General features: G+C 51.4%; 2 protein-coding genes across 7 annotated transcripts; one reads left to right on the forward strand and one right to left on the reverse strand.

Annotated features, from left to right (window-relative positions):
• The first annotated feature begins 1,071 nt into the window (after positions 1 to 1,071).
• Positions 1,072 to 5,838, forward strand: NHERF4 (NHERF family PDZ scaffold protein 4). Of its 2 annotated transcripts, XM_004052265.4 has the most exons (11): positions 1,072 to 1,124; positions 1,539 to 1,566; positions 1,706 to 1,779; positions 2,093 to 2,304; positions 2,890 to 3,079; positions 3,183 to 3,319; positions 3,562 to 3,766; positions 3,976 to 4,172; positions 4,261 to 4,488; positions 4,626 to 4,826; positions 5,085 to 5,838. In XM_004052265.4, the coding sequence occupies exons 1-11, from the start codon at positions 1,109 to 1,111 to the stop codon at positions 5,112 to 5,114; spliced, it is 1,518 nt and encodes a 505-aa protein (XP_004052313.2). In that variant the 5' UTR covers positions 1,072 to 1,108; the 3' UTR covers positions 5,115 to 5,838. The 2 variants fall into 2 exon arrangements, with proteins under 2 accessions (XP_004052313.2, XP_055211099.2); XM_055355124.2 differs by lacking the exons at positions 1,072 to 1,124; positions 1,539 to 1,566 and having other exon boundaries at positions 1,716 to 2,304; positions 5,085 to 5,172.
• DRC12 (dynein regulatory complex subunit 12 homolog) lies at positions 5,815 to 21,908 on the reverse strand. 5 transcript variants are annotated; one of them, XM_063693603.1, is made up of 8 exons: positions 21,812 to 21,908; positions 11,447 to 12,414; positions 11,072 to 11,147; positions 10,571 to 10,642; positions 9,397 to 9,516; positions 8,782 to 8,874; positions 6,335 to 6,465; positions 5,815 to 6,077 (listed from the first exon to the last, which is right to left on the reverse strand). In XM_063693603.1, the coding sequence occupies exons 2-8, from the start codon at positions 11,657 to 11,659 to the stop codon at positions 5,925 to 5,927; spliced, it is 858 nt and encodes a 285-aa protein (XP_063549673.1). In that variant the 5' UTR covers positions 11,660 to 12,414; positions 21,812 to 21,908; the 3' UTR covers positions 5,815 to 5,924. The 5 variants fall into 5 exon arrangements, with proteins under 5 accessions (XP_063549673.1, XP_063549674.1, XP_030871601.3 ...); XM_063693604.1 differs by having other exon boundaries at positions 11,072 to 11,142; positions 11,447 to 11,648; positions 21,812 to 21,895; XM_031015741.3 differs by having other exon boundaries at positions 11,447 to 11,648; positions 21,812 to 21,888.
• Between the last annotated feature and the right edge of the window lie 42 nt (positions 21,909 to 21,950).

Raw genomic sequence — 21,950 nt, forward strand, 5'->3', positions numbered from 1 at the left:
TCTACTAAAAATACAAAATTAGCTGGGTGTGGTGGCACATGCTTGTAATCCCAGCTACTCGAGAGGCTGAAGCAAGAGAATTGCTTGAACCCAGGAGGTGGAGGTTGCCGTGAGCCGAGATAGTGCCACTGCACTCCAGCCTGGAGAACAAGAGTGAAACTCTGTCAAAAAAAAAAATTTATAAATGAAAGAGGTTTAATTGACTCACAGTTCCACATAGCTGGGGAGGCCTCACAATTGTGGCAGAAGGCAAATGAGGAGCAAAGTCACATCTTACATGGCAGCAGGCAAGAGAGTGTGTGCCGGGGAACTCCCCTTTATAAAACCATCAAATCTCATGAGACTTATTCACTATCATGAAAACAGCACGGGAAAACCTGCCCCTGTGATTTAATTACCTCCCACCGGGTACCTCCCATGACACGAGGGAGTTATGGGAGCTGCAATTCAAGATGAGATTTGGGTAGGGACACAGCCAAACCATACTATGGGCCATAGAATTCTTATCACCCTTTTCACACTTACCCCCCAGGCTTGGAGTTAGTGACCAGCAATCTGCCTTTCTCTGCACAGAGGGGCAACTGGGTCAGATTCAGGGTCTCCAGAAAAAGTTGGGGCCCAGGGATAGATTCAGGAGGAACCCACACAGTTTTCCAGAGGATAAGACTCTCAGCGGGGCACGGTGGCTCACGCCTGTAATCCCAGCACTTTGGGAGGCCGATGAGGGCAGATCACCTGAGGTGGGGAGTTTGAGACCAGCCTGACTAATATGGAGAAACCCCGTCTCTACTAAAAATACAAAATTAGCCAGGTGTGGTGGTGCATGCCTGTAATCCCAGCTACTCAGGAGGCTGAGGCAGGAGAATTGCTTGAACCTGGGAGGCAGAGGTTGTGATGAGCCAAGATCATGCCATTGCACTCCAGCCTGGGCAACAAGAGCTAAACTCCGTCTCAAAAAAAAAAAAAAAGACTCTCACTCCCGTTAACCATTACCCCACTGCTTCCACAGCGTCTTCAAGGAGGCGGGACCTGGGAGGGGATGGGTGGGAGGATCAGTGGCTGTGATGAACCTTGTCCCTACCCCGGGCACTGGGTTGCTGATCCAGCTATGGAGAAAGCCGCAGGTAGGAGGCCAGGAGAAATCCTCTGCAGGGGACTTTGGGACAGGCAGGGGGCCGACTTGGAGGCTGAAGCTTTGGGACCAGGGCACACTTGATTTTGGGGCTTGGAGCCCTGAGGCAGGTAAACAAGTCAGGAGAAAAGTAATGAGTTGATATGTCTGTCTTCCTGGTCCACACCCTGTACTGATATGCTCAGATTTATGTGCCAAGGACTTGGGGGGAGAGAAAGGGAGGGGACCGCACAATAGTCCTGTGTGTATGGCAGTGAGAAGAGAAGACCCCTTTGGAGCAGAAAGGAGGGGGCATGCCCTGAGTTTGGGGGTTCCCCTGAGTCCTTTTAGTTTATGCCAATGGAAGAGGCACATCTGGGGAGGAGAATGTGACTCTCCTCCTCTCACCCACTTCTTTGCCCAGTAGATCTGCAGGACACAGACTCGTTAACTCTGTAAGTGCCATGAGGGCTGGGGCAAGGGGAGGAAAGAATTGGAGGCAGGGAAGCGCTTCACTGCCATTAGCACCTAAAGGAGATCCTGGGACCCAAGTCCAGCTGCCAGCTTGTACCTGCTTCCCCTGCCTCCTTGCAGGAAGTTTAAGTTTAACCCAAAGCTGGGCATTGATAATCCTGTCCTCTCCCTGGCCGAAGACCACGACCCCTATGGTAACTCCCTCACCCCCTGGCAACCATTCCCTTTCCCTGGAGGCACCACGGCTCCACACGGCCTCCGATCTCCTTGGTAACCACTCACTCGGTCTCCCTCTGATAACAGCCGTGGTTGGGAGTAGAGATAGGAGGGGCCGGGCGTTTTCTCCTGTCCCAGTCCCTCTGCCCACGAACCCCACCACCCAACACCCAACCAGGCAGAAACTGCCCAGCAACCTATCAGGACACAGGGTCTGCCAGGCACATGGCGAACCTGTACTTGGGCTGTGCCCTCTCCTCCCCCTTTTCTGCTGCCCACCTCACCCTCCAGATCCCTGGAGCCTGGAGCGGCCTCGCTTCTGTTTACTGAGCAAAGAGGAGGGCAAGAGTTTTGGCTTCCACCTGCAGCAGGAGCTGGGCAGGGCTGGGCATGTGGTGTGCAGGGTGGACCCAGGCACCTCTGCCCAGCGCCAGGGTCTTCGGGAAGGAGACAGGATCCTGGCGGTGAACAATGATGTTGTGGAACACGAAGACTATGCGGTGGTAAGGCTGTGGTCCAGGAGAGCATGCTAGCACCTCAGAAAGAGAAGCGGGTTGCTCAGTCCCCTGGGCAGTATGGCAGCAGGGCACAAGCCTCACTCCCCCACACCCCAGGATTTAGAAGTGCCCAAGTCAGAGGGGTAGGGAAAGCATCTAGAAAGCCGATTCCCGCTGGGCGCAGTGGCTCACGCCTGTAATCCCAGCACTTTGGGAGGCCGAGGCGGGTGGATCACCCAAGGTCAGGAGTTCAAGATCAGCCTGGCCAACATGGCAAGACCCTGTCTCTACTAAAAATACAGAAATTAGCTGGACGTGGTGGCAGGCGCCTGTAATCCCAGCTACTCGGGAGGGCTGAGGCAGGAGAATCACTTGAACCCGGGAGGCGGAGGTTGCGGTGAGCTGAGATTGCACCATTGCACTCCAACCTGGGTGACAAGAGCAAAACTCCGTCTCAAAAAAAAAAAAGAAAAAAAAAAAAGAAAAAGAAAAACGCCGATTCCCTTGGCAAAAAAATGTGGATTCCAGGGAGGTCCTGGGGGTTGGCAAGAGGGTCTAGACCAAACCCACGCCCACGTGCCCTCTGTCCAGGTGGTACGCCGCATCCGGGCCAGCAGCCCTCGGGTGTTGCTGACAGTATTGGCACGGCATGCACATGACGTGGCCCGAGCTCAGCTGGGAGAAGATGCCCACCTCTGTCCCACCCTAGGCCCAGGGGTCCGGCCCCGGCTGTGCCACATAGTGAAAGATGAGGGTGGTTTTGGCTTCAGTGTCACCCATGGTGAGCCCAGAGGGTGGGAGGGGGCGGCAAGGATGAGGGATCTCAGCCCCTGTTCAGGGCAGGCAGGAAACAGACTGGACCTTGCTTTTTTTTTAATTTCTAGGCAATCAGGGTCCTTTCTGGTTGGTGCTAAGTACTGGAGGAGCAGCTGAGCGGGCAGGGGTGCCCCCCGGGGCCCGGCTGCTGGAAGTGAATGGGGTCAGTGTGGAGAAGTTCACTCACAACCAACTCACCAGGAAGGTGTGACAGCCTGTCTCCCACTCTCCCCCCCCCCCAATCCGGGCCTGGGCCCCACCTCGGGAAGACGCCTCCTTCCCCATGCGCCTAACCTCCTTATCTGGTCTCCTACCTTTATCACCATCCTCCCCCTCTACAGTTTGTGCCAGGCTCCACTTAGTGCCTGGGAGGAGGGGCTGTGGGGGGAGCATACCTCTTCTCTCCCTGCCCAGGTGTTATACTGATGCCCTGCTGGGTCCCCACAGCTTTGGCAGAGTGGACAGCAGGTGACCTTGCTGGTGGCAGGGCCGGAGGTGGAAGAACAGTGTCGCCAGCTGGGATTGCCCCTGGCTGCACCCCTGGCAGAGGGCTGGGCACTGCCCACCAAGCCCCGCTGCCTGCACCTGGAGAAAGGGCCCCAGGGTTTTGGGTTCCTGCTCCGGGAGGAAAAGGGCCTTGACGGTCGTCCTGGTGAGTGGGTGCCCTGGGGGCGGTGGGGGAAGGTGGGCCTTGGGGTGGGCACACAGCGTATATACACCTTTCAGTGCACCGAAGAGGTGTCCCTGTCTGAGCTCTGGCCCTGGGCCGCCTCTTCCTGTTCACTCTGGGGTCAGTCCCCTGGTGTGTACACAGTGGCCTAGGATAGCTGGAGAGGAGCAGTGAGGATGTCTATGCCCCAGGACAGTTCCTGTGGGAGGTGGACCCGGGACTGCCAGCCAAGAAGGCTGGGATGCAGGCTGGGGACCGGCTGGTGGCTGTGGCTGGGGAGAGCGTGGAGGGGCTGGGCCATGAGGAGACAGTGTCCAGGATCCAGGCGCAGGGCTCCTGTGTCTCCCTCACTGTCGTCGACCCTGAGGCGGACCGCTTCTTCAGCATGGTGCGTGCTGAGGGGCAGGGGCTAGGGTTGGGGCAGGAATGGGGCAGGGCTTGGGTCCAACAGATTTGCTCTACCTGCCACCTTCCAGGTTCGCCTATCCCCACTCCTCTTCTTGGAGAACACAGAGGCTCCCGCCTCGCCCCAGGGCAGCAGCTCAGCCTCACTGGTTGAGACAGAGGACCCTTCACTTGAAGACACAAGCGTGCCTTCTGTCCCTCTTGGCTCCCGACAGTGCTTCCTGTACCCTGGGCCTGGTGGCAGCTATGGCTTCCGACTCAGTTGTGTGGCCAGTGGGCCTCGTCTCTTCATCTCCCAGGTGACTGATGCCCCATGGATCTTGAATCCCTTCGATCCTTTGCTGCCTGATCGGTCTTCCTCTGCTTCCCTCCCAGAGCCTAAAGCCAGCAAACTTTCCCCTGGTGTCCCCTGTTCTGCATGCCCCCACAACACCAGGTGACTCCAGGAGGCTCAGCTGCCCGGGCTGGGCTGCAAGTGGGAGATGTGATTCTGGAAGTGAACGGGTATCTTGTTGGGGGACAGAATGACCTGGAGAGGCTTCAGCAGCTGCCTGAGGCTGAGCCACCCCTCTGCCTGAAGCTGGCAGCCAGGTCTCTGCGGGGCTTGGAAGCCTGGATTCCCCCTGGGGCTGCAGAGGTGAGGAAGAAGAAACAGATGGGACTGTGAGTAGCTACAGAAGGGCAGGGAGGAGTGAGAAAGAAGGGCAGAGTGGGCGAGGTACAAGGTGAAGCCGTGTGGGGTATGCAGGTTGGGACTTCAGGTCGTGGTAGGTGGGGACAGAAGGACTCGTGAAATAAACCCCATTCCTGGGCATTCCAGTGCAGGGCGGGGCAAGCAAAAGGAACTCTTCTGGGTCCCACCTGGAATGACCTTCTACCTCCTCTCTCTGTATAGGACTGGGCTCTGGCCTCGGATCTGCTGTAGAGCACCCCTGCTTGGTACAGACATACTCAGGGGCTACCGCGTCTTCACTCTCCAGCCTGAGGTGGTGAAGGCAGGATGCTCTCTCTAAGCCAGACCAGAGGGACTCAGACACCACCCATCACAGGCTGGCCCAGGTGCTCCCTTCCTTCCTGCAGGCCCACCTGCCAGCAGAGGGTGTGGTTGGAGGCCTCAGACAGGTCCCTGAAGGAGTCTGAGGCTCCAGAGGATGTCATATGGGAGTTTTGGAGAGCTGTGTCCCAAGGATGAAGGTGTGGCTGTGGGTCTGGCTAGGATTGAAGCCATCTGGACCTTTTCTAGATATGACTCCAGGACCCTTGAGTGTAATGCAAAAATCTGGAGACCAGCTATGCCTGCCCTCTGTGGGTGCCTTAGCATTGCGGGAGGGCGGTGCTTGGTCACCGCTGCATTTGTTATAGAAATGGCCGTTCCCCATAAATCTGACTGCCTGTGTTTGTGTTGGTGGGGGTAAGGGGCAGTGATGTGAAGGGACCAAAAGGGCCTCAGGCTCAAGGGGTGGGATGCAGCTCCTGCAGGAGAGAGGTTGAGACCTGGTCAAATTTCTTTCCTATCAATCACTGACTCTCAGGGATAATGGGTCAACCCAGAACTGAGATGTCTGTATGACAGCCACTCCTAAAAACAAACAACAACAACAAAAACAAAAAAAGAAGAAAACTAAATAAAAATAAAAATAAAAATAAGATCCACTCCTCTCTGCCAAAAGGCCAGAGCCCACAGCTCTATTGAGTTCTACATCAAGACACTTTACTGCTGGGGCCTCAGAGAACACTAGAGACTAGGGGCTGGTGGCCTCAAAGATCCGGGGGAGGTGAGTCCAAACTGGTGTAGCTGCTCCTTGTGCCTGGCGTGGAGTCTCAGTGCTGCCCCATCCCACTGCGGCTTGATGGCTCTCAGCTTGGCCAAGAGCCTGTCCAGACTGTCCTGCAGACATCAATATTTCAGACCCCAGAAAGAGAGAGAGGGAAGGAGTGAGTGCTGCCCCAGGTTGGTTCATAAGCTTTCCTTGCCCAGTAGACATGGTCGTATCCCCTCTGTCTGCCCTCAGGATAGAGCAGGGCTCCCTTGGAGACGCTCCTTCTCCTTAACCCTGGGTTGTCAGTCATCATACGAGCTGGGGTTTGTGGGCACGGGGGAGTCCTGGGTACTGGGATGGTTGGGATCCAGGGGGTGGTGCTTACGTGTAAGATTTCCTCATACTTCGCCTCCATGTCTGCCATGTGGGCCCGAAGCTGAGCCAGGGCCTGGTCCCGCTCTCCGAGAGCTTGTTCAGCCTCTTCCCGGGCAGCTGCAGCCTCCCTTTGGCATGCCTCTGGGGGCAGGCAGGATGAAAGAGAGCAGGATGGTGACACTCTATCCTTGAGCAGTCTCTCCAAAGGTATCTGGAAAGGAGACCTCAAATGGGCTCGTTCCAGACTCCCCCAGCATCACCAAATTTCCCGCAGTCCCTGTAAAAGCTGAAGCTCCACTGAGGTATAGCAGAGAGTGGTGGCCTTGAGATAGAAGGCTCCAAAGTCGGATTACTACCTAGGTGACCACATGCATGTCTCTTTCTGAGCCTTGGTGTTTTCATCTTTTTTTTTTTTTTAGATGGAGTCTCACTCTGTCGCCAGGCTGGAGTGCAGTGGCGCGATCTCAGCTCACTGCAACTGCCACCTCCTGGGTTCAAGCAATTCTCCTGCCTCAGCCTCCCGAGTAGCTGGGATTTACAGGCACATGCCACCATGCCCAGCTAATCTTCGAATTTTTAGTAGAGATGGGGTTTCACCATGTTGGCCAGGATGGTCCCTATCTCTTAACCTTGTGATCCGCCCGCCTCGGCCTCCCAAAGTGGTGGGATTACAAGTGTGAGCCACCGCGGCTGGCTGGTGTCTTCATCTGTAAAGAGAGAATGACACATCCCTCAGGGGCATGCTGTGACCTTTAAACATGATAAATGGATGACAAAGCACCTAGCTAGTATACAGGAGGTGCTCAGTAAACATTGATTCATTGGCCGGGTGCGGTGGCTCACGCCTGTAATCCTAACACTTTGGGAGGCCAAGGAGGGCGGATTACCTGAGGTCAGGAGTCCGAAACGAGCCCGGCCAACATGGTGAATCTCCATCTCTACTAAAAATACAAAAATTAGCCGGGCATGGTGGCGCACACCTGTAATCCCAGCTACTCGGGAGACTGAGGCAGGAGAATTGCTTGAACGTGGGAGGTGGAGGTTGCAGTGAGCCGAGATTGTGCCATTGCACTCCAGAATGAGCGACCAGAGTGAAACTCCGTCTCAAAACAAAAAACGAAGAACAAAAAAACCCCAAAACAACAACAACAGCAAAAACAAAAACAATTGAGTCATTGATTGACTTGGAATTTGAGGTAAAGCAAAGATTAGGAAAGGAACCCAGAGTCTGAATGGCAGATAAGCAGCTCCTGGCCATCTATAGCTAAACCGAAGGCCTTTTTTTTTTTTTTTTTTAGTTGGAATCTTACTCTGTTGCCGAGGCTGGAGTGCAGTGGTGCGATCTCGGCTCACTGCAGCCTCCGCCTCCTGGGTTCAAGTGATTCTCCTGACTCAGCCTCCCAAGTAGCTGAGATTACAGGCACATGCCACCATGCTCAGCTAATTTTTGTAATTTTAGTAGAGACGGCATTTCACCATATTGGCCAGGCTGGTCTCGAACTCCTGGCCTCAAGCAATTCTCTCGCCTTGGCCTCCCAAAGTGCTGGGATTACAGGGGTGAGCCACCGCACCCGGTTGAAGGCATTTTTAAGGTATGAAAACTTTGAGACCAAAATTGTGAAAGAGCTCATGTGTCATGCTGAGATATTTCAACATTATTTTGTAAGCAAGAGACAAGAGAAGAGAAGCAAAGGCTTCCTGGTTTTTAAAAATATTTTTGCTTATTAGGAGTGTTTATTCATTTATTTGGTGAACAGTTATTTAGGATCTACCAGATGCTAGGTCTTGAAGATACAGAAGTAAATAAGTCAAACATTTTCCCTTAGTTTCATTGTAGAAATCAGCTAAACTAAAAGGGAATATGTTTTGCTCACAAGAGACATGGCAGTGGTGGGGAGTTAGGGCTGGACTTGAGAGGAGGAAATGGGGTGTGAGGCCTACATCTTCTTTTTTATTTTTATTTATTTTTTTGAGACAGAGTCTTGCTCTGTCGCCCAGGCTGGAGCGCAATGGCGTGATCTCGGCTCACTGCAACCTCTGCCTCCTGGGTGCAAGCGATTCTCCTGCCTCAGCCTCCCGAGTAGCTGGGATTACAGGTGTGCGCCACCACATCCGGCTAATTTTTATATTTTTAGTAGAGACGGGGTTTTGCCATTTGGCCAGGCTGTTCCTGAACTCCTGACCTCAGGTGATCTGCCAGCCTTGACCTCCCAAAGTGCTGGGATTACAGGCCTGAGCCACCGCGCCTGGAGCCTCTTCTTTACTTACAGCAGAGATTTTTGGTATCCCGAACCCTCTGCTGCAGTCCTCAGTGGTGGAGGGTCAGTGAAAGTGGGGAAAGTGATCCAAGAGCCCAGACGGCAGCTTTCTGGAGCAGAGACTTTGAAGTCTACCCCTTCATGCTGGCCCTTGCTGCAACTCTTGGAGAGAAGGGGCTTGGAGGGTGGGGAAACCTACCTAGCTGCCCCCGAAGGCCTTTGACTTCTTCCTCCAGCTGCTTGCTGCGGGTTTGCATATCCTCCTGCAGGGCATGGCACTGGCGACTCATCTCTGGGGTGGGGGCAGTGGGCCACCAGGGACCCAGGTTGGAGATGGAGGGATGGAGAAAGGAAATGAAGTTGTGGGTGGGGAAGACTCTACTTGGTCTAGTGGAACAGGAGCACAAAGGCCTTCTTGGTTCTTTTTGTGATTCTGAGAAGCTGCAGACCATGAAAACCTGAGGAAGGGACAGGAAGCCCGACCTACCTCCCCCAGTCCAGCTTTGGATGGGGATGCTAGCCCTTCTCCCCTCCCATGGGCTGATTGAGATGATGGCTATGACTGCATGTGTATCCTACACAGCATCAAGCACATGGCACCAGGCATCCTGGAAGGCCCCTGCCTGGGATCCCAGGAACCTACCTGCCTTTGGTTCCTGCAGGATCCTTCCTGATTTGTACTGTTCGGGAAAGACCAAGACCAGGCCTGGCAGTTGGAAGCCCTCCTTGTTTCCCTTCCTTGCATCAACTGACCCTGTTGGTTGTCCTCCTCCAAGCCCCTGTCTTCTGCCCACCTGCTTAACCGACCACATACCTTCATATATGGCCTTCCTTTCACTTCGGGCCCCTTCCAGCTCAGCCTCCACCTCTTGCAGCCTCTGCCTCAGCTGGTCTTCGGAAGCCTTGGCTCGACGGGCTTCATCCCTCCGTAGAGCTGTGAGCAGTCCCAGAGCCGCCGTCAGGACTGGCTGGGTCCCACTAAATCAGCCCCCATGAACTTGATGGACTTTGCCCACTTCTAGAAATCTGGTGGTGGGGTGTCCAGCCTCTTACTCTCTCTCTGGGTTTTGTTGTTTTTGTTTTTTATCCCTAGAGTCTCACAGGCTCCTCATTATTAAGAAGTAAAAACTCCCTCTATGTTCTGGCTATAAAAAATAGCTTTTCGGATAGCCTGGCATGGTGGCTCATGCCTGTAATCCCAATATTTTGGGAGGCTTAGGTGGGAGAATTGCTTGAGGCCAGGAGTTTGAGACCTGCCTGGGCAACAGAGTGAGACCTTGTCTCCATAAAATAAATAGGGCCAGGCGCGGTGGCTCACGCCTGTAATCCCAGCACTTCGGGAGGCCAAGGCTGGTGGGACACAAGGTCAAGAGTTCGAGACCAGCCTGGCCAACGTGGTGAAAACCCGTCTCTACTAAGAATACAAAAACTAGCCAGGTGTGGTGGCCGCGTGCCTGTAATCCCAGCTACTCGGGAGGCTGAGGCAGGAGAATCGCTTGAACCTGGGAAGCAGAGGTTGCAGTGAGCTGAGATCGCGCCACTGCACTCCAGCCTGGGCGACAGAGCACAAGACTCTGTCTCAAAAAAAAAAAAAAAAAAAAAAGAAGAAAATAAATAAATAAATAAAGTAGCCAGGCATGGTGGTGTGCACCTGTAATACCAGCTACTCGGAAGGCTGAGGCGGGAAGATTGTTGGGGCCCAGGAGTTAGAGATTACAGTGGACTATGACCATACCACTGCACTCCAGCCTGGGCAATAGAGCAAAATTCTGTCAAAAAAAACCCCAAAAAAACAACAAACAAAAAAAACCACTTTCCTTTATCACCTCTCACTGGCCACCCCTCTCTCATCATCTTTTTCCACTAGGGGATGGTTAGGGTCAAATTAACCCCCGACCATACCTCCAACTCTCCAATCCCCCAGGATACAGAAATGCCCCATTTCACTTCCCCTGTTGCCCACCCATGCCAGCTTCTACCCTCCTTACCCAAGTGGTCTCGGAGCAGCTCCTTCTCCAGCACCACCAGCCTGTGCCTGGACTCGGCCTCCACATCTGCACCTGCCGTGGCAAGTGGCAGAGCCTCAGCTCTTCATGATCTCAGCATTCCTCACTCTGCTCGCATCCTCACCCCATACCCTGCACTTTTGCCACAGCAGACCTGAGGACCACTAAATGAGGTATCCACAGTGGCAGAGTCTACTGAAGTCAGCACCGTGTCCTCACCGACCAGCACGTAACAGATATGCAAAATACACATGACAAATATATTAGGAAGGCACAGAGCTAGATGGGGCTTAAAGGAGAGTGTGGGTGACCATTTCCCCACTTCCTCAGCTCCCTGGATCTGGCTGTGAGGACATGAAAGAGGTAGGTCAAGAGAGCTCCATCCTGTCCTGCAGAATGCTGAATTCTCTCTGGAGGAGCTCTGCGTGGTCTTCATGGCAGAACATGGAGAAGCAAGGGGCACCTCCACCCACCATGACTCACCCCAGTTCTTTTTCTTCTTCTGTGCCCCAGATCTCTTCCCTTTTTCTTTGTTTTTAGGTGGCATCTCCTTGCTGTCCTGGGAGAAGGAGGGGACCTTATGTTTAGGTCTGGACACAGGGATGCTTTCCTGAGCTTTAGACTGAACCAGGAGACTCTCCTGAGTCCAAATTTGTCTCTCATATCCTTCAGAAAAGTCAGTTCACAGTCTCTTTGGAACCTCAGACAGGGTTGGGGTCAGTGGGGAGGATGGAGTTTTTTCTCTCAACCAGGCTGACTCTGTACAGAAGTCATTCCTTGCAACTCTCTTTTAGAGAAACGAAATCCCAGTACCTGCTCCCCTCCCTCTTTCCATCATCCTCAACCCTCACTTCCTACCTGTAGGATCCTCTCCTGCCAGCGTTGGGGCTCCCCGTGGAGTGACCCACTCGTGGGGAGTGGCAGAGAGAAGGCCCAACTAGCGAGGAGCCTGAGGCGGGGCCTGGGTCCTGGGAGCCAATCCTTGGTGGCAAATTTCTCTTGAGGGCAGGACTGAGGGCTGGAAGGTTGGGTTTCGGGAGGCTGTATGTTGTCCAGGCAACTGGGAAACATGGAGTTCACAGGAAGGTGGAATGGGCTAAATCAGCTCACAAAGTTTAAAATATCAAGGTCTCAAAGGGTCAGTTCTTTCCTTATCCCAAAATCCTAAGTATAGTTTGAAAAAGAAAGAGCTTTGGAGGTCAATTAGTTATGATTCATTGCCACGTAGACATGGCCTGCAATTTGGAGACTTCCAAATTCAGATGTACACATCTGAGATAATATGTGGTGCTGATACAGAGGAAAAGGACTGACAGTAGCCATGTTGGACAACTGACATCCCGAGGTCCCACCAGCAAAATGACATTAGTAGGCTTAAAACTGAAGATCTAAGCTGGGGGCGGTGGCTCATGCCTATAATCCCAGCATTTTGAGAAGCTGAGGCAGGAGGATTACTTGAGGCCAGGAGTTCGAGACCAGCCTGGACAACACAGTGAGACCTCATTTCTACAAAAAAATTAAAAAATTAGCCTGGTGTGGTGGTGCACACCTGTAGTCTCAGCTACTTGGGAGGCTGAAGCAGGAGAATCACTTGAGCCTGGGAGGTTGAGGCAGCAGTGAGCTATGATTGCACCACTGCACTCCAGCCTGGATGACAGAGGGAGACCCTGTCTCAAACAAACAAAACTCCCAGACCACCGAAGATCCTCTTCAGTACACTGTAGAATGAGGGTAATAAGTGCAGGAATAGGTAGTCCAGGCAGTTTCCCACTTCAGAGAAATGAGACGCAGAGGAATAGTGGACCCATGGACTCTAGGGTACTGACCTAGAGGGATGCAAGTGTGGAGGAAAGAGCTCAGGTTAGAGACAAGACATGTGAGTTTGAGTCCCAACTGTGGATATGTAAACTGAGGCGAGCCATTTGACTTTGCTCAGCATCAGTTTCCTGATCTTTAATTGTTTGATTTTGCAGCTCTTGAAAAGCCTGTGTTTTAGCTGTGTGTTTACATGGCTATCTTCTCTCCTAGTGACTTAATCTATTGCTACATTTCCCCATTCCCTTGTGTGGTTGATTTTCAAACAGGTGTTGAGACATTGCTTTGTGAGGCTCCCTGTAGCATAGAGTTGGTTGGGGCTCCCTCTAGTGGACTTGTTTGACCTTCTCCCGAGTTTCCTACATTTTTGCTTTTAAAGTATTTACTGGGCAATAGTGGGGGAGACTCCCTTTGGGGATACTTCTTAGCGTCCTGTTTGAGCCAGGAGTGGCTGGAAGAATTAACATTGGGGAGAGAGTATGATGGGTGGCCCTCCCTTGTCAGGCAGCCCTCACTTTCCCTCCAGCTCTGTGCTATCCTTGAGGCTTGCCATTTATCTGCCACTTGGATCTCTGGGCACCATACTGGTTAGAGTGAAAACAGCAAAAACTTCAGGAGTTTTCTCCTTTTGGATTAGGGGACCTGCAGACCCTTTCTTTTCTTTAGGTTTCATTTTTTTTTTTTTTTTTTTCAGTGTCTCTCTCTGTCACCTAGGCTGGAGTGCAGTGGCATGATCACGGCTCACTACAGCCTCAGTCTCCCTGGGCTCTGGTGATCTTCCCACCTCAACCTCCTGATAGCTGGGACTACAGGCGCATGCCACCACACCTGGCCAATTTTTGTATTTTTTGTAGAGATGGGGTTTTACCATGTTGTCCAGCATGGTCTCAAACTCCTGGCCTCAAGCGATCCGCCTGCCTCGGCCTCCCAAGGTTCTTGGATTACAGGCGTGAGCCACTGCACCAGCCTATCTTTTTTTTTTTTTTCTTCAGACAGAGTCTCGCTCTTGTTGCCCAGGCTGGAGTACAGTGACGTGATCTCGGCTCACTGCAACCTCCACCTCCCAGGTTCAAGCAATTCTCTGCCTCAGCCTCCCAAGTAGCTCGGAATACAGGCGCCCACCACAATGCCTGGCTAATTTTTGTATTTTTAGTAGAGATGGGGTTACACCATCTTGGCCAGGCTGGTCTTGAACTACCTGACCTCGTGATCCACCCGCCTCAGCCTCCCAAAGTGCTGGGATTACAGGCGTGAGCCACTGTGCCCGGCCTTCTTTCTTTAGGTACTTCTCTTCATCTCTGTCACCCTCAATATTTTTGGTCCATTGCCTATTGTCAGGAGCAGATCTGTAGAAATAGCCACAAGAGGCTGGGCGCGGTGACTCACGTCTGTAATCCCAGCACTTTGGGAGGCTGAGGCAGGCAGATCATGAGGTCAGGAGTTCGAGACCAGCCTGGCCAACATTAGTAAACCCTGTCTCTACTAAAAAATACAAAAATTAGCTGGGCATGGTGGCACGTGCCTGTAATCCCAGCTACTGGGGAGGCTGAGGCAGCAGAATCGCTTGAACCCAGGAGGAGGAGGTTGCAGTAAACCGAGATTGCGCCACTGCACTTCAGCCTGGGCAGCAGAGCAAGACTCCATCTCAAAAAAAAAAAAAAAGCCACAAGATCTGGAATTGAAAAGTCCTTCTTCTGGGTAGTGGGTAACTTCAGGCAGAGGCTGGTTCATGCTTGTCACCTTGGTGGCTGCACGGCACTTACATGAACTTCCGGGCATTTTACAGAGCAAAGAGAAGAGCCAGTCTTGACTTCCCAAGTGCTTCCAGCTCCTGTAACTCAGAGTCAACTAATCTTGTGGACATCTCCCAAATCTGGAGGATATTTTTCTTCTAATCTTTTATTTATTTATTTTTGAAGCCAGTGGAATTTAGTAGTGGGGGCCTGTATACCAACTTTAGTGACTATAAACCAAAAATAAAATTCTAAGCCTGCCAGCCATCTGAGTGGACCCCTCCTCTAGGCCAAGGGCTTTCCAAAGTGAACCTGAAGAACTAGTTCAGGCTGTGATGGGAAGGGGGAGCCGGACATGCCTCAACATACCCTCCTCCCTTTTAGAATTACTGATAGAACACACTCTTTAAATCTGATAAGAAACATTTACAGGCCTGGTGGCTCATGCCTGTAATTTCAGCACTTTGGGAGGCTGAGGCGGGCAGATCATTTGAGGCCAGAAGGTTGAGACCAGCCTGGGCAACGTGGTGAAACCCCATCTACACAAAAAATACAAAAGTTAGCCCAGTTTGGTGGTGCACATATGTAGTCCCAGCTACTTGGGAGGCAGAGGTGGGAGGATCACCTGAGCCTGGGAAGGTTGAGGTTGCAGTGAGCCATGATCACGTGACTGCACTCCAGTCTGGGAAATGCAGTGGCACCCTGTCTCAAAAAATAAAAAGAGAAAAGATAAGAAGAAGAAACATTTACAATCAATTCTCTCTGAGGCCTGCTACCTGGATGCTTCATCTACATGATAAAACCTTGGTCTCTTGCCGGCACGGTGGCTCGCTCCTGTAATCCCAACACTTTGGGAGGCCAAGGCAGGCGGATTCATCTGAGGTCAGGAGTTTGAGACCAGCCTGCCCAACGTGGCGAAACCCTGTCTCTACTAAAAATACAAAAAATTAGCCGGGTGTAGAGGTGGGTGCCTGTAATCCCAGCTACTTGGGAGGCTGAGGCAGGAGAATCGCTTGAACCCGGGAGGTGGAGGTTGTGGTGAGCCGAGATTGTGCCACTGCACTCCAGCCTGGGCAACAAGAGCAAAACTCTCAAAAAAACAAAAACAAAAACAAAAAACCCTTGGTCTCTGCAACCCCTTATTGTAACCCAGACATTCCTTTCTATTGATTCCAGGTCTTTAGATAATAACTCTTTCAAGCAATTGTCAATTGGAAAATCTTTGAATCCACGTATGACCTGGAACCCTAACTCTAACCCTAATTCTCTTGCCCGCTTCTTTGCTTCCAGTTGTCCTGCCTTTCTAGACTGAACCAATGTACATCTTACATATATTGATTGATGTCTTATGTTTTCTTAAAATTTATATATAAAGCAAGCCGGTGCAGTGGCTCACGCCTGTCATCCCAGCACTTTGGGAGGCCGAGGCAGGTGGATCACCTGAGGTCAGGAGTTCAAGACCAGCCTAGCCAACATGGTGAAACCCTGTCTCTACTAAAAATACAAAAAATTAGCCAAGCATTGTGGTGGGCGCCCATAATCCCAGCTACTTGGAAGGCTGAGGCAGTAGAATCTCTTGAACCCGGGAGGTGGAGGTTGCAGTGAGCCGAGATCGCGCCATTGCACTCCAGCCTGGGCAACAAGAGTGAAATTCCGTCTGAAAAAAAAAACGTATAAAGCCAAATTGTAGCTTGTTCACCTTCGGCACTTGTTCTCAGGATCTCTTGAGAGTTGTGTCACGGGCCATTGGTCACTCATATTTGGCTCAGAATAAATCTCTTCAAATATTTTACAGAGTTTGACTCTTTTCTTTGACATGACACTAATGTTAATAAGTTCTGATAACCCAGTACCATCAGACCAGCTTCTTCTAATCTTGAGCATGTTTTTCATTTATTCTCCCTCCACCACCTCCTTCTCCTGTGCTGTAAATGCAGTGCGGGTTCCTGTCCCTGTCCTCCTCATCTAGAAGCCTGTTTGGGAGGTTTTTCTTTCTTTCTTTTTTTTCTTTTTGAGACAAGAGTCTCGCTCTGTGGCCCAGGCTGGAGTGCAGTGGCGCGATCTCGGCTTACTGCAGCCTCAATCTCCTTGGCTCAGGTGATCCTCCCACCTCAGCATGGAGGGACTACAGACGCACACACTACTCTCAGCTGGGAGTACAGTAGCTGGGACTACAGACACACGCACTGCTCCCAGCTAATTTTTTGTTTGTTTGTTGTTGTTGTTGTTGTTGTTTGAGATGGAGTCTCGCTCTTGTTGCCCAGGCTGGAGTGCAGGGGCGTGATCTTGGCTCGCTGCAACCTCCACCTCCCAGGTTCAAGCGATTCTCCTGCCTCAGCTTCCCCAAGTAGCTGGGACTACAGGTGCTTGCCACCACGCCTGGCTAATTTTTGTATTTTTAGGAGAGACAGGGTTTTGCCATGTTGGCCAGGCTGGTCTCAAACTACTGACCTCAGGTGATCTGCTTGCCTCGGCCTCCCAAAGTGTTGGGATTACAGGCGTGAGCCACTGCACCCGGCCTATTTGTTTTTTTGAGACAGTCTCACTCTTTTGCCCTGGAGTGCAGTGGTGCGATCTCAGCTCACCGCAACCTCCGCCTCCCGGGTTCAAGAGATTCTTGTGCCTCAGTCTCCAGAGTAGCTAGGATTACAGACATGTGCCACCACATTCAGCTAATTTTTGTATTTTTGGTAGAGATGGGGTTTCACCATGTTGCCCAGGCTGGTCTCGAACTCCCAACCTCAGGTGATCTGCTCGCTTTGGTCTCCAAGTGTCAGGGGTGTGTGAACCAGAGCAACTCCACCTTGAAGAGGAGCTGGGTAAAATGAGGCTGAGAACTACTGGGCTGTGTTCCCAGAAGGTTAAGGTATTCTAAGTCACAGGATGAGATAGGAGGTCGGCACAAGATACAGATCATAAAGACCTTGCTGATAAAACAGGTTGCAGTAGAGGAGCTGGCCAAAACCCACCAAAACCAAGATGGCGACGAGAGGGACCTCTGGTCCTCCTCACTGCTGCACTCCCACCAGAGCCATCACAGTTTACAAATGCCATGGCAACATCAGGAAGTTACCCTGTATGGTGTAAAAAGGGGAGGCATGAATAATCCACCCCTTGTTTAGCATATCATCAACAAATAACCATAAAAATGGTTATGTCTATGGAGTCACCATCCTTTTATTCCAACACTTTCCTAATAAACTTGTTTTCACTTTACTCTATGGAGTTGCCCTGAATTCTTTCTTGTGCGAGATCCAAGAACCCTCTCTTGGGATCTGGATCAGGACCCCTTTCCTGTAACAAAAGTGCTGGGATTGCAGGCATGAGCCACTGCGCCCAGCAAATTTTTGTATTTTTTATAGAGACAGGGTTTTGCTATGTTGCCCAACCTGGTCTCGAACTCCTGGGCTCAAGCAATCCATCTGCCTCAGCCTCCCGAAGTGCTGGGACTACAGGCAGGAGCTACCTTGCTTGGTCTGGGAACTTTTTTCCCATGGAATGATTACTGTCCCCATTATACTTGTTAACATAAAGGAAAAAACTGGCACAAATTTAAGTAGAGCGTTTACTTGGGCCAGTTTTGAGGACAGCAATCCAGGAGCATAGATTCAAGTTGCCCTGGACAATAGGCTCAGATTATCAGATTAATAGCAGTTACAAACGTGTGTGGGGTTTTTTTTTTGAGATGGGGTTTCACTCTTGTTGCCCAGGCTGGAGTGCAGTGGTGCAATCTTGGCTCACTGCAACCTCTGCCTCCTGATTCAAGTGATTCTCCCGCCTCAGCCTCCCGAGTAGCTGAGATTACAGGCGCCCACCACCACGTCCGGCTAATTTTTTGTATTTGTAATAGAGTCAGCGGTTCGCCATCTTGGCGAGGCTGGTCTTGAACTCCTGATCTTGTGATCCGCCTCCCAAAGTGCTGAGATTACAGGCCTGGCCAACAAGTGTGTTTTTAAAGGAAAAAAGAGGCCAGGTGTGGTGGCTCATGCCTGTAATCTTAGCACTTTGGGAGGCCCAGGCAGGAGGACAGCTTGAGGCCAGGAATTTAAGATCAGCATGGGCAACTTGAGACCACCACCATCCCACCGAAAATAAATAAATAAATAAATAAATAAATAAATAGAAGAGGCAGTTCCTAAACTGTTTGCCAATCACTTACATTAACATAGCGTAAGGTATTTGATTGGCTGTACGTTGTTCTTTGTGTCACAGATTCCACGAACATGAAGATAATGGGTGAGGCAGCTAGTCAGGGACCAAATGCCTTTAAACCATTGCCCCCAGGCATGGGTCGGGGATTTGTGACTGAAGTCCCATACTCATGTCTCCCTGGGCCTGATAATTTTGCATACCTCACATAGTTCAGACTGCTTTAAGCTATTTTTCTTTTCTCATCCTGATCCATAGAATGATATTAGAATAGAGATTGCAGAATACAAGCAACTATACCTCAGAAGAGAATATAGTTTCCAAATACGTTCAGTCAATGGACTTTCCTTTTTTTGTTTTGAGATGGAGTCTCGCTCTGTGCCCAGGCTGAAGTGGAGTGGTGCGATCTCGGATCACTGCAACCTCTGCCTCCCAGGTTCAAGGCATTCTCCTGTCTCAGCTTCCAGAGTAGCTGGGATTACAGGTGCCCACCACCACGCCTGGTTAATTTTTGTATTTTAGTAGAGACGGGGTTTCGCCACGTTGGTCAGGTTGGTCTCAAACCCCTGACCTCAGTTGATCCGCCCGCCTCGGCCTCCCAAAGTGTTGGGATTACAGGCGTGAGCCACTGTGCCCGGCCCAGTCAATGGACTTTCAGGTGCAGAATGAGGATGTGGTTTGGGGTGAAGGTGAAGTGGGATAAGAAAAAGGCTACATGTTACACGATGTGATGCAGGATGAACCAACTCTAGCATAATCCAGAATGGGAATGACATTGTGATCAACAGTCCAATCCCCTCTCTTGTACATTTTCTAAAGCAAGCGAAATAAAAATTGTGGCAGGGCACGGTGGCTCACGCCTATAGTCCTAGCACTTTGGGAGGCCGAGGTGGGTGGATTGCCTGAGCTCAGGAGTTTGAGACCAGCCTGGGCAACACGGTGAAACCCTGTCTCTATTAAAATACAAAAAATTAGCTGGGCACGGTCTCAGCTACTCAGGAGGCTGAGGCATGAGAATGGCTTGAACCCGAAGGTGGAGGTTGCAGTGAGCCAAGATTGCACCACTGTACTCCAGGCTGGGTGACAGAGCGAGACTCTGTTTCAAAGAAAAAAAAAAGGTAAAAAAAAGGGTAATCTTCCTTATTAACTTTATTTATTTGTTTATTTATGTTTTTGAGACAGAGTTTCACTCTTGTCGCCCAGCCTGGAGTGCAGTGCACAATCTTGGCTCACTGCAACCTCTGGCTCCTGGGTTCAAGCGATTCTCCTGCCTCAGCCTCCTGAGTAGCTGGGATTACAGGCGCGCGCCACCACACCCAGCTATTTTTTTTTTGTATTTTTAGTAGACATGGGGTCTCACCATGTTGGCCAAGGATGGTCTCGATCTCCTGACCTCGTGTCCCACCCGCCTCGGCCTCCCAAAGTGCTGGGATTACAGGCGTGAGCCACCGCACCCGGCCTAATTTTTTTATTTTTAGTAAAGACAAGATTTCACCATGTTGGCCAAGCTGGTCTCCAACTCCTGACCTGAGGTGATCCGCCTCCCTCGGCCTCACAAAGTGCTGGGATTACAGGTGTGAGCCACTGTGCTGGGCTGAATGGATTGGATTTTAAAGCATACTTCAGGCAGACGGAATAAGGGAATAGTCTGAGTAACGGTGATGAAAAAAGAAAGAATTGGCCAGGTGCGGTGGCTCACACCTATGATCTCAGCACTCTGGGAGGCCGAGGAGGGCAGATCCCCTCAGGTCAGGAGTTGGAGACCAGCTGGGCCAACATGGTGAAATCTCGTCTTTACTAAAAATACAAAAATTAGTTAGGTGTGGTGGCGGGCACTTGTAATCCCAGCTACTCGGGGGGCAGAGGTTGCAGTGAGCCAAGATTTTGCCACTGTACTCCAGCCTGGGTGACAGACTCTGTCTCAAAATAAAATAAAATAAATAAATAAATAAAAAAGAAATAATTGTATTTGATGACTTGGTGAGTCAGCTAGCATAAGACATGTGTACCAGGGAGTAGTATAAAACTACAAGGTTGTTTAGCTTGGAGTTAGAGCAACTTGTCAATTTTATTCCCGAGGCAATGGGAAGTGTTTAAAGTTTTTTTGTGATGCTGTCTGAACTATACTTTAGGAAGCCTATGGTGGCAGGATGAATTGAAGGCACAGGAAAAGGTTTCAATATTCAATAGTCCAGGGAAAAGAAACGGAGGACCTGCAACTAGGTGTTGGCACTAAGGATGGAGCTTTGCCTAGATTTTCCCTTTGTAGATTCTTCTCTTCCTGGATGGAAACTGATAAAAGGAAATTCTTCTGATAGTAAATTATAATGTTGACTCCAAAATCAATTCTAGATAAAGGCGATTAAATTGCAAACCCAGGATGCCTGTCTGAATGGTCCCTGCATTCAAAGATATTTTCCCTTTTACAGGAGCACCGGATAAATTTAACTCCCTAATCTGTCAAGGGCTTTGTGGAAGAGCCTGGAGGGGGATCGAAGGCGGAACTGATACTGACACACCTGGGTCTGCAAACTCCCAAAACCGAGGCTCAGAATTAGTAAATTAGGGCAGGGCACTTCCCTCTTTGGAAGGGAAGTTCCTATTTTCAAAGTTCTTCCAACGGAACTTTTACATTAGAGAAGTGTAATTGACTGAGAAGTGGAAGTGACCAGGAACAGCATTTCTGTTCCCTGGGCGGGAGAGAGAACCCCCTCGGGCAGAGCCAGCAGCAGGTCAGCTTCTGAGGGGGCCCTCATGCTGGCGGCGCCGACCTGTGGTGCAATGCTCTGAGTAGGAGAATCTTAAATACATGTTTGAGATTCAATTCCCAGAAACGTAACTAGTCTTCACAAGCCAAAAAAATAAAAATAAAAAATAAAAAAAGGAAGTGATTTCTTTTCAAGAGGTCAAAGGGCCTGGAAGAAGAGCTCCTGGCTTGAGTGTCTCAAGCCTTTCTGGGGCCTAATCCGGCTGGAATGGGCCGCAGCATTCATATTCCTGTCCTTGGTCGTGTCTTAATGAAGAATTGAAAATAATAAGGGGTGGAGAAATAACTTTCCTTTTTCTCCCACCATCCTCCCACAGTGTAAATAAACAAATCACTCTAAGCTCGATTTCCTCATTTGTCAGGCGTGGGGAAAGACTTGACATCAGGACTCTTCCATTCCATCGCCACCTGTCTTAATTTAAACATTCCCATGACCCACCCCAGAAGCGCCAACCTCCCGCCCACAAGGAGCATGGAAGTCTTGGTTTCTGGCTATTGCGCAGACTCCACCTTGGACCTACTCCCCAACCCCCCGCCGCTCCTTTCCCCGTTTCTCCAGCAGAGGGCGCAGGCCCAAAGGTTCCGCCGGCCCCGCCCCAGCCTGGCCCCGCCCCGCCCCGGCGTAGGGGCGGGGGAGACGGGCACAGAAACCTGGCCGCGGCTTTCCGGGAGCTGTGGGCACGCGAGCTGCTCGAAGCCGGTGGCCCGGGGATCGTCGCTGCCCAGTCCGGCCGCGGCCGGCCGCTTCCCCGAGCTTACCAGTAAGCCGGTCCGCCTCCGGGACGCGCCCCGCCCGCCCCGGGCTCGCGCGCTCTGAAGGGGCGCGTCCCGCGCACTCCCGGCGCCGCCCACTCCCCTCCCCACGGCCGCTCCTCCCTCCGCCCGGATAGCCGGCGGC

This window comes from Gorilla gorilla, chromosome 9, assembly GCF_029281585.2.
Source record: "Gorilla gorilla gorilla isolate KB3781 chromosome 9, NHGRI_mGorGor1-v2.1_pri, whole genome shotgun sequence".
NCBI lineage: Eukaryota > Metazoa > Chordata > Mammalia > Primates > Hominidae > Gorilla > Gorilla gorilla.

Coding starts and splice junctions, on each gene's coding strand:
- DRC12 (XM_063693603.1), bottom strand. CDS start 11,659: ATGTTTCCCAGTTGCCTGGACAACATACAGCCTCCCGAAACCCAACCT. Junction 9,517..10,570: donor GCTGCTCCGAGACCACTTGG/GTAAGGAGGGTA, acceptor GACTGCTCACAG/CTCTACGGAGGGATGAAGCC. Junction 6,078..6,334: donor AGTATGAGGAAATCTTACAC/GTAAGCACCACC, acceptor TGATGTCTGCAG/GACAGTCTGGACAGGCTCTT.
- NHERF4 (XM_055355124.2), top strand. CDS start 1,777: ATGGTAACTCCCTCACCCCCTGGCAACCATTCCCTTTCCCTGGAGGCA. Junction 2,305..2,889: donor AACACGAAGACTATGCGGTG/GTAAGGCTGTGG, acceptor CCCTCTGTCCAG/GTGGTACGCCGCATCCGGGC. Junction 3,767..3,975: donor GGGCCTTGACGGTCGTCCTG/GTGAGTGGGTGC, acceptor TCTATGCCCCAG/GACAGTTCCTGTGGGAGGTG.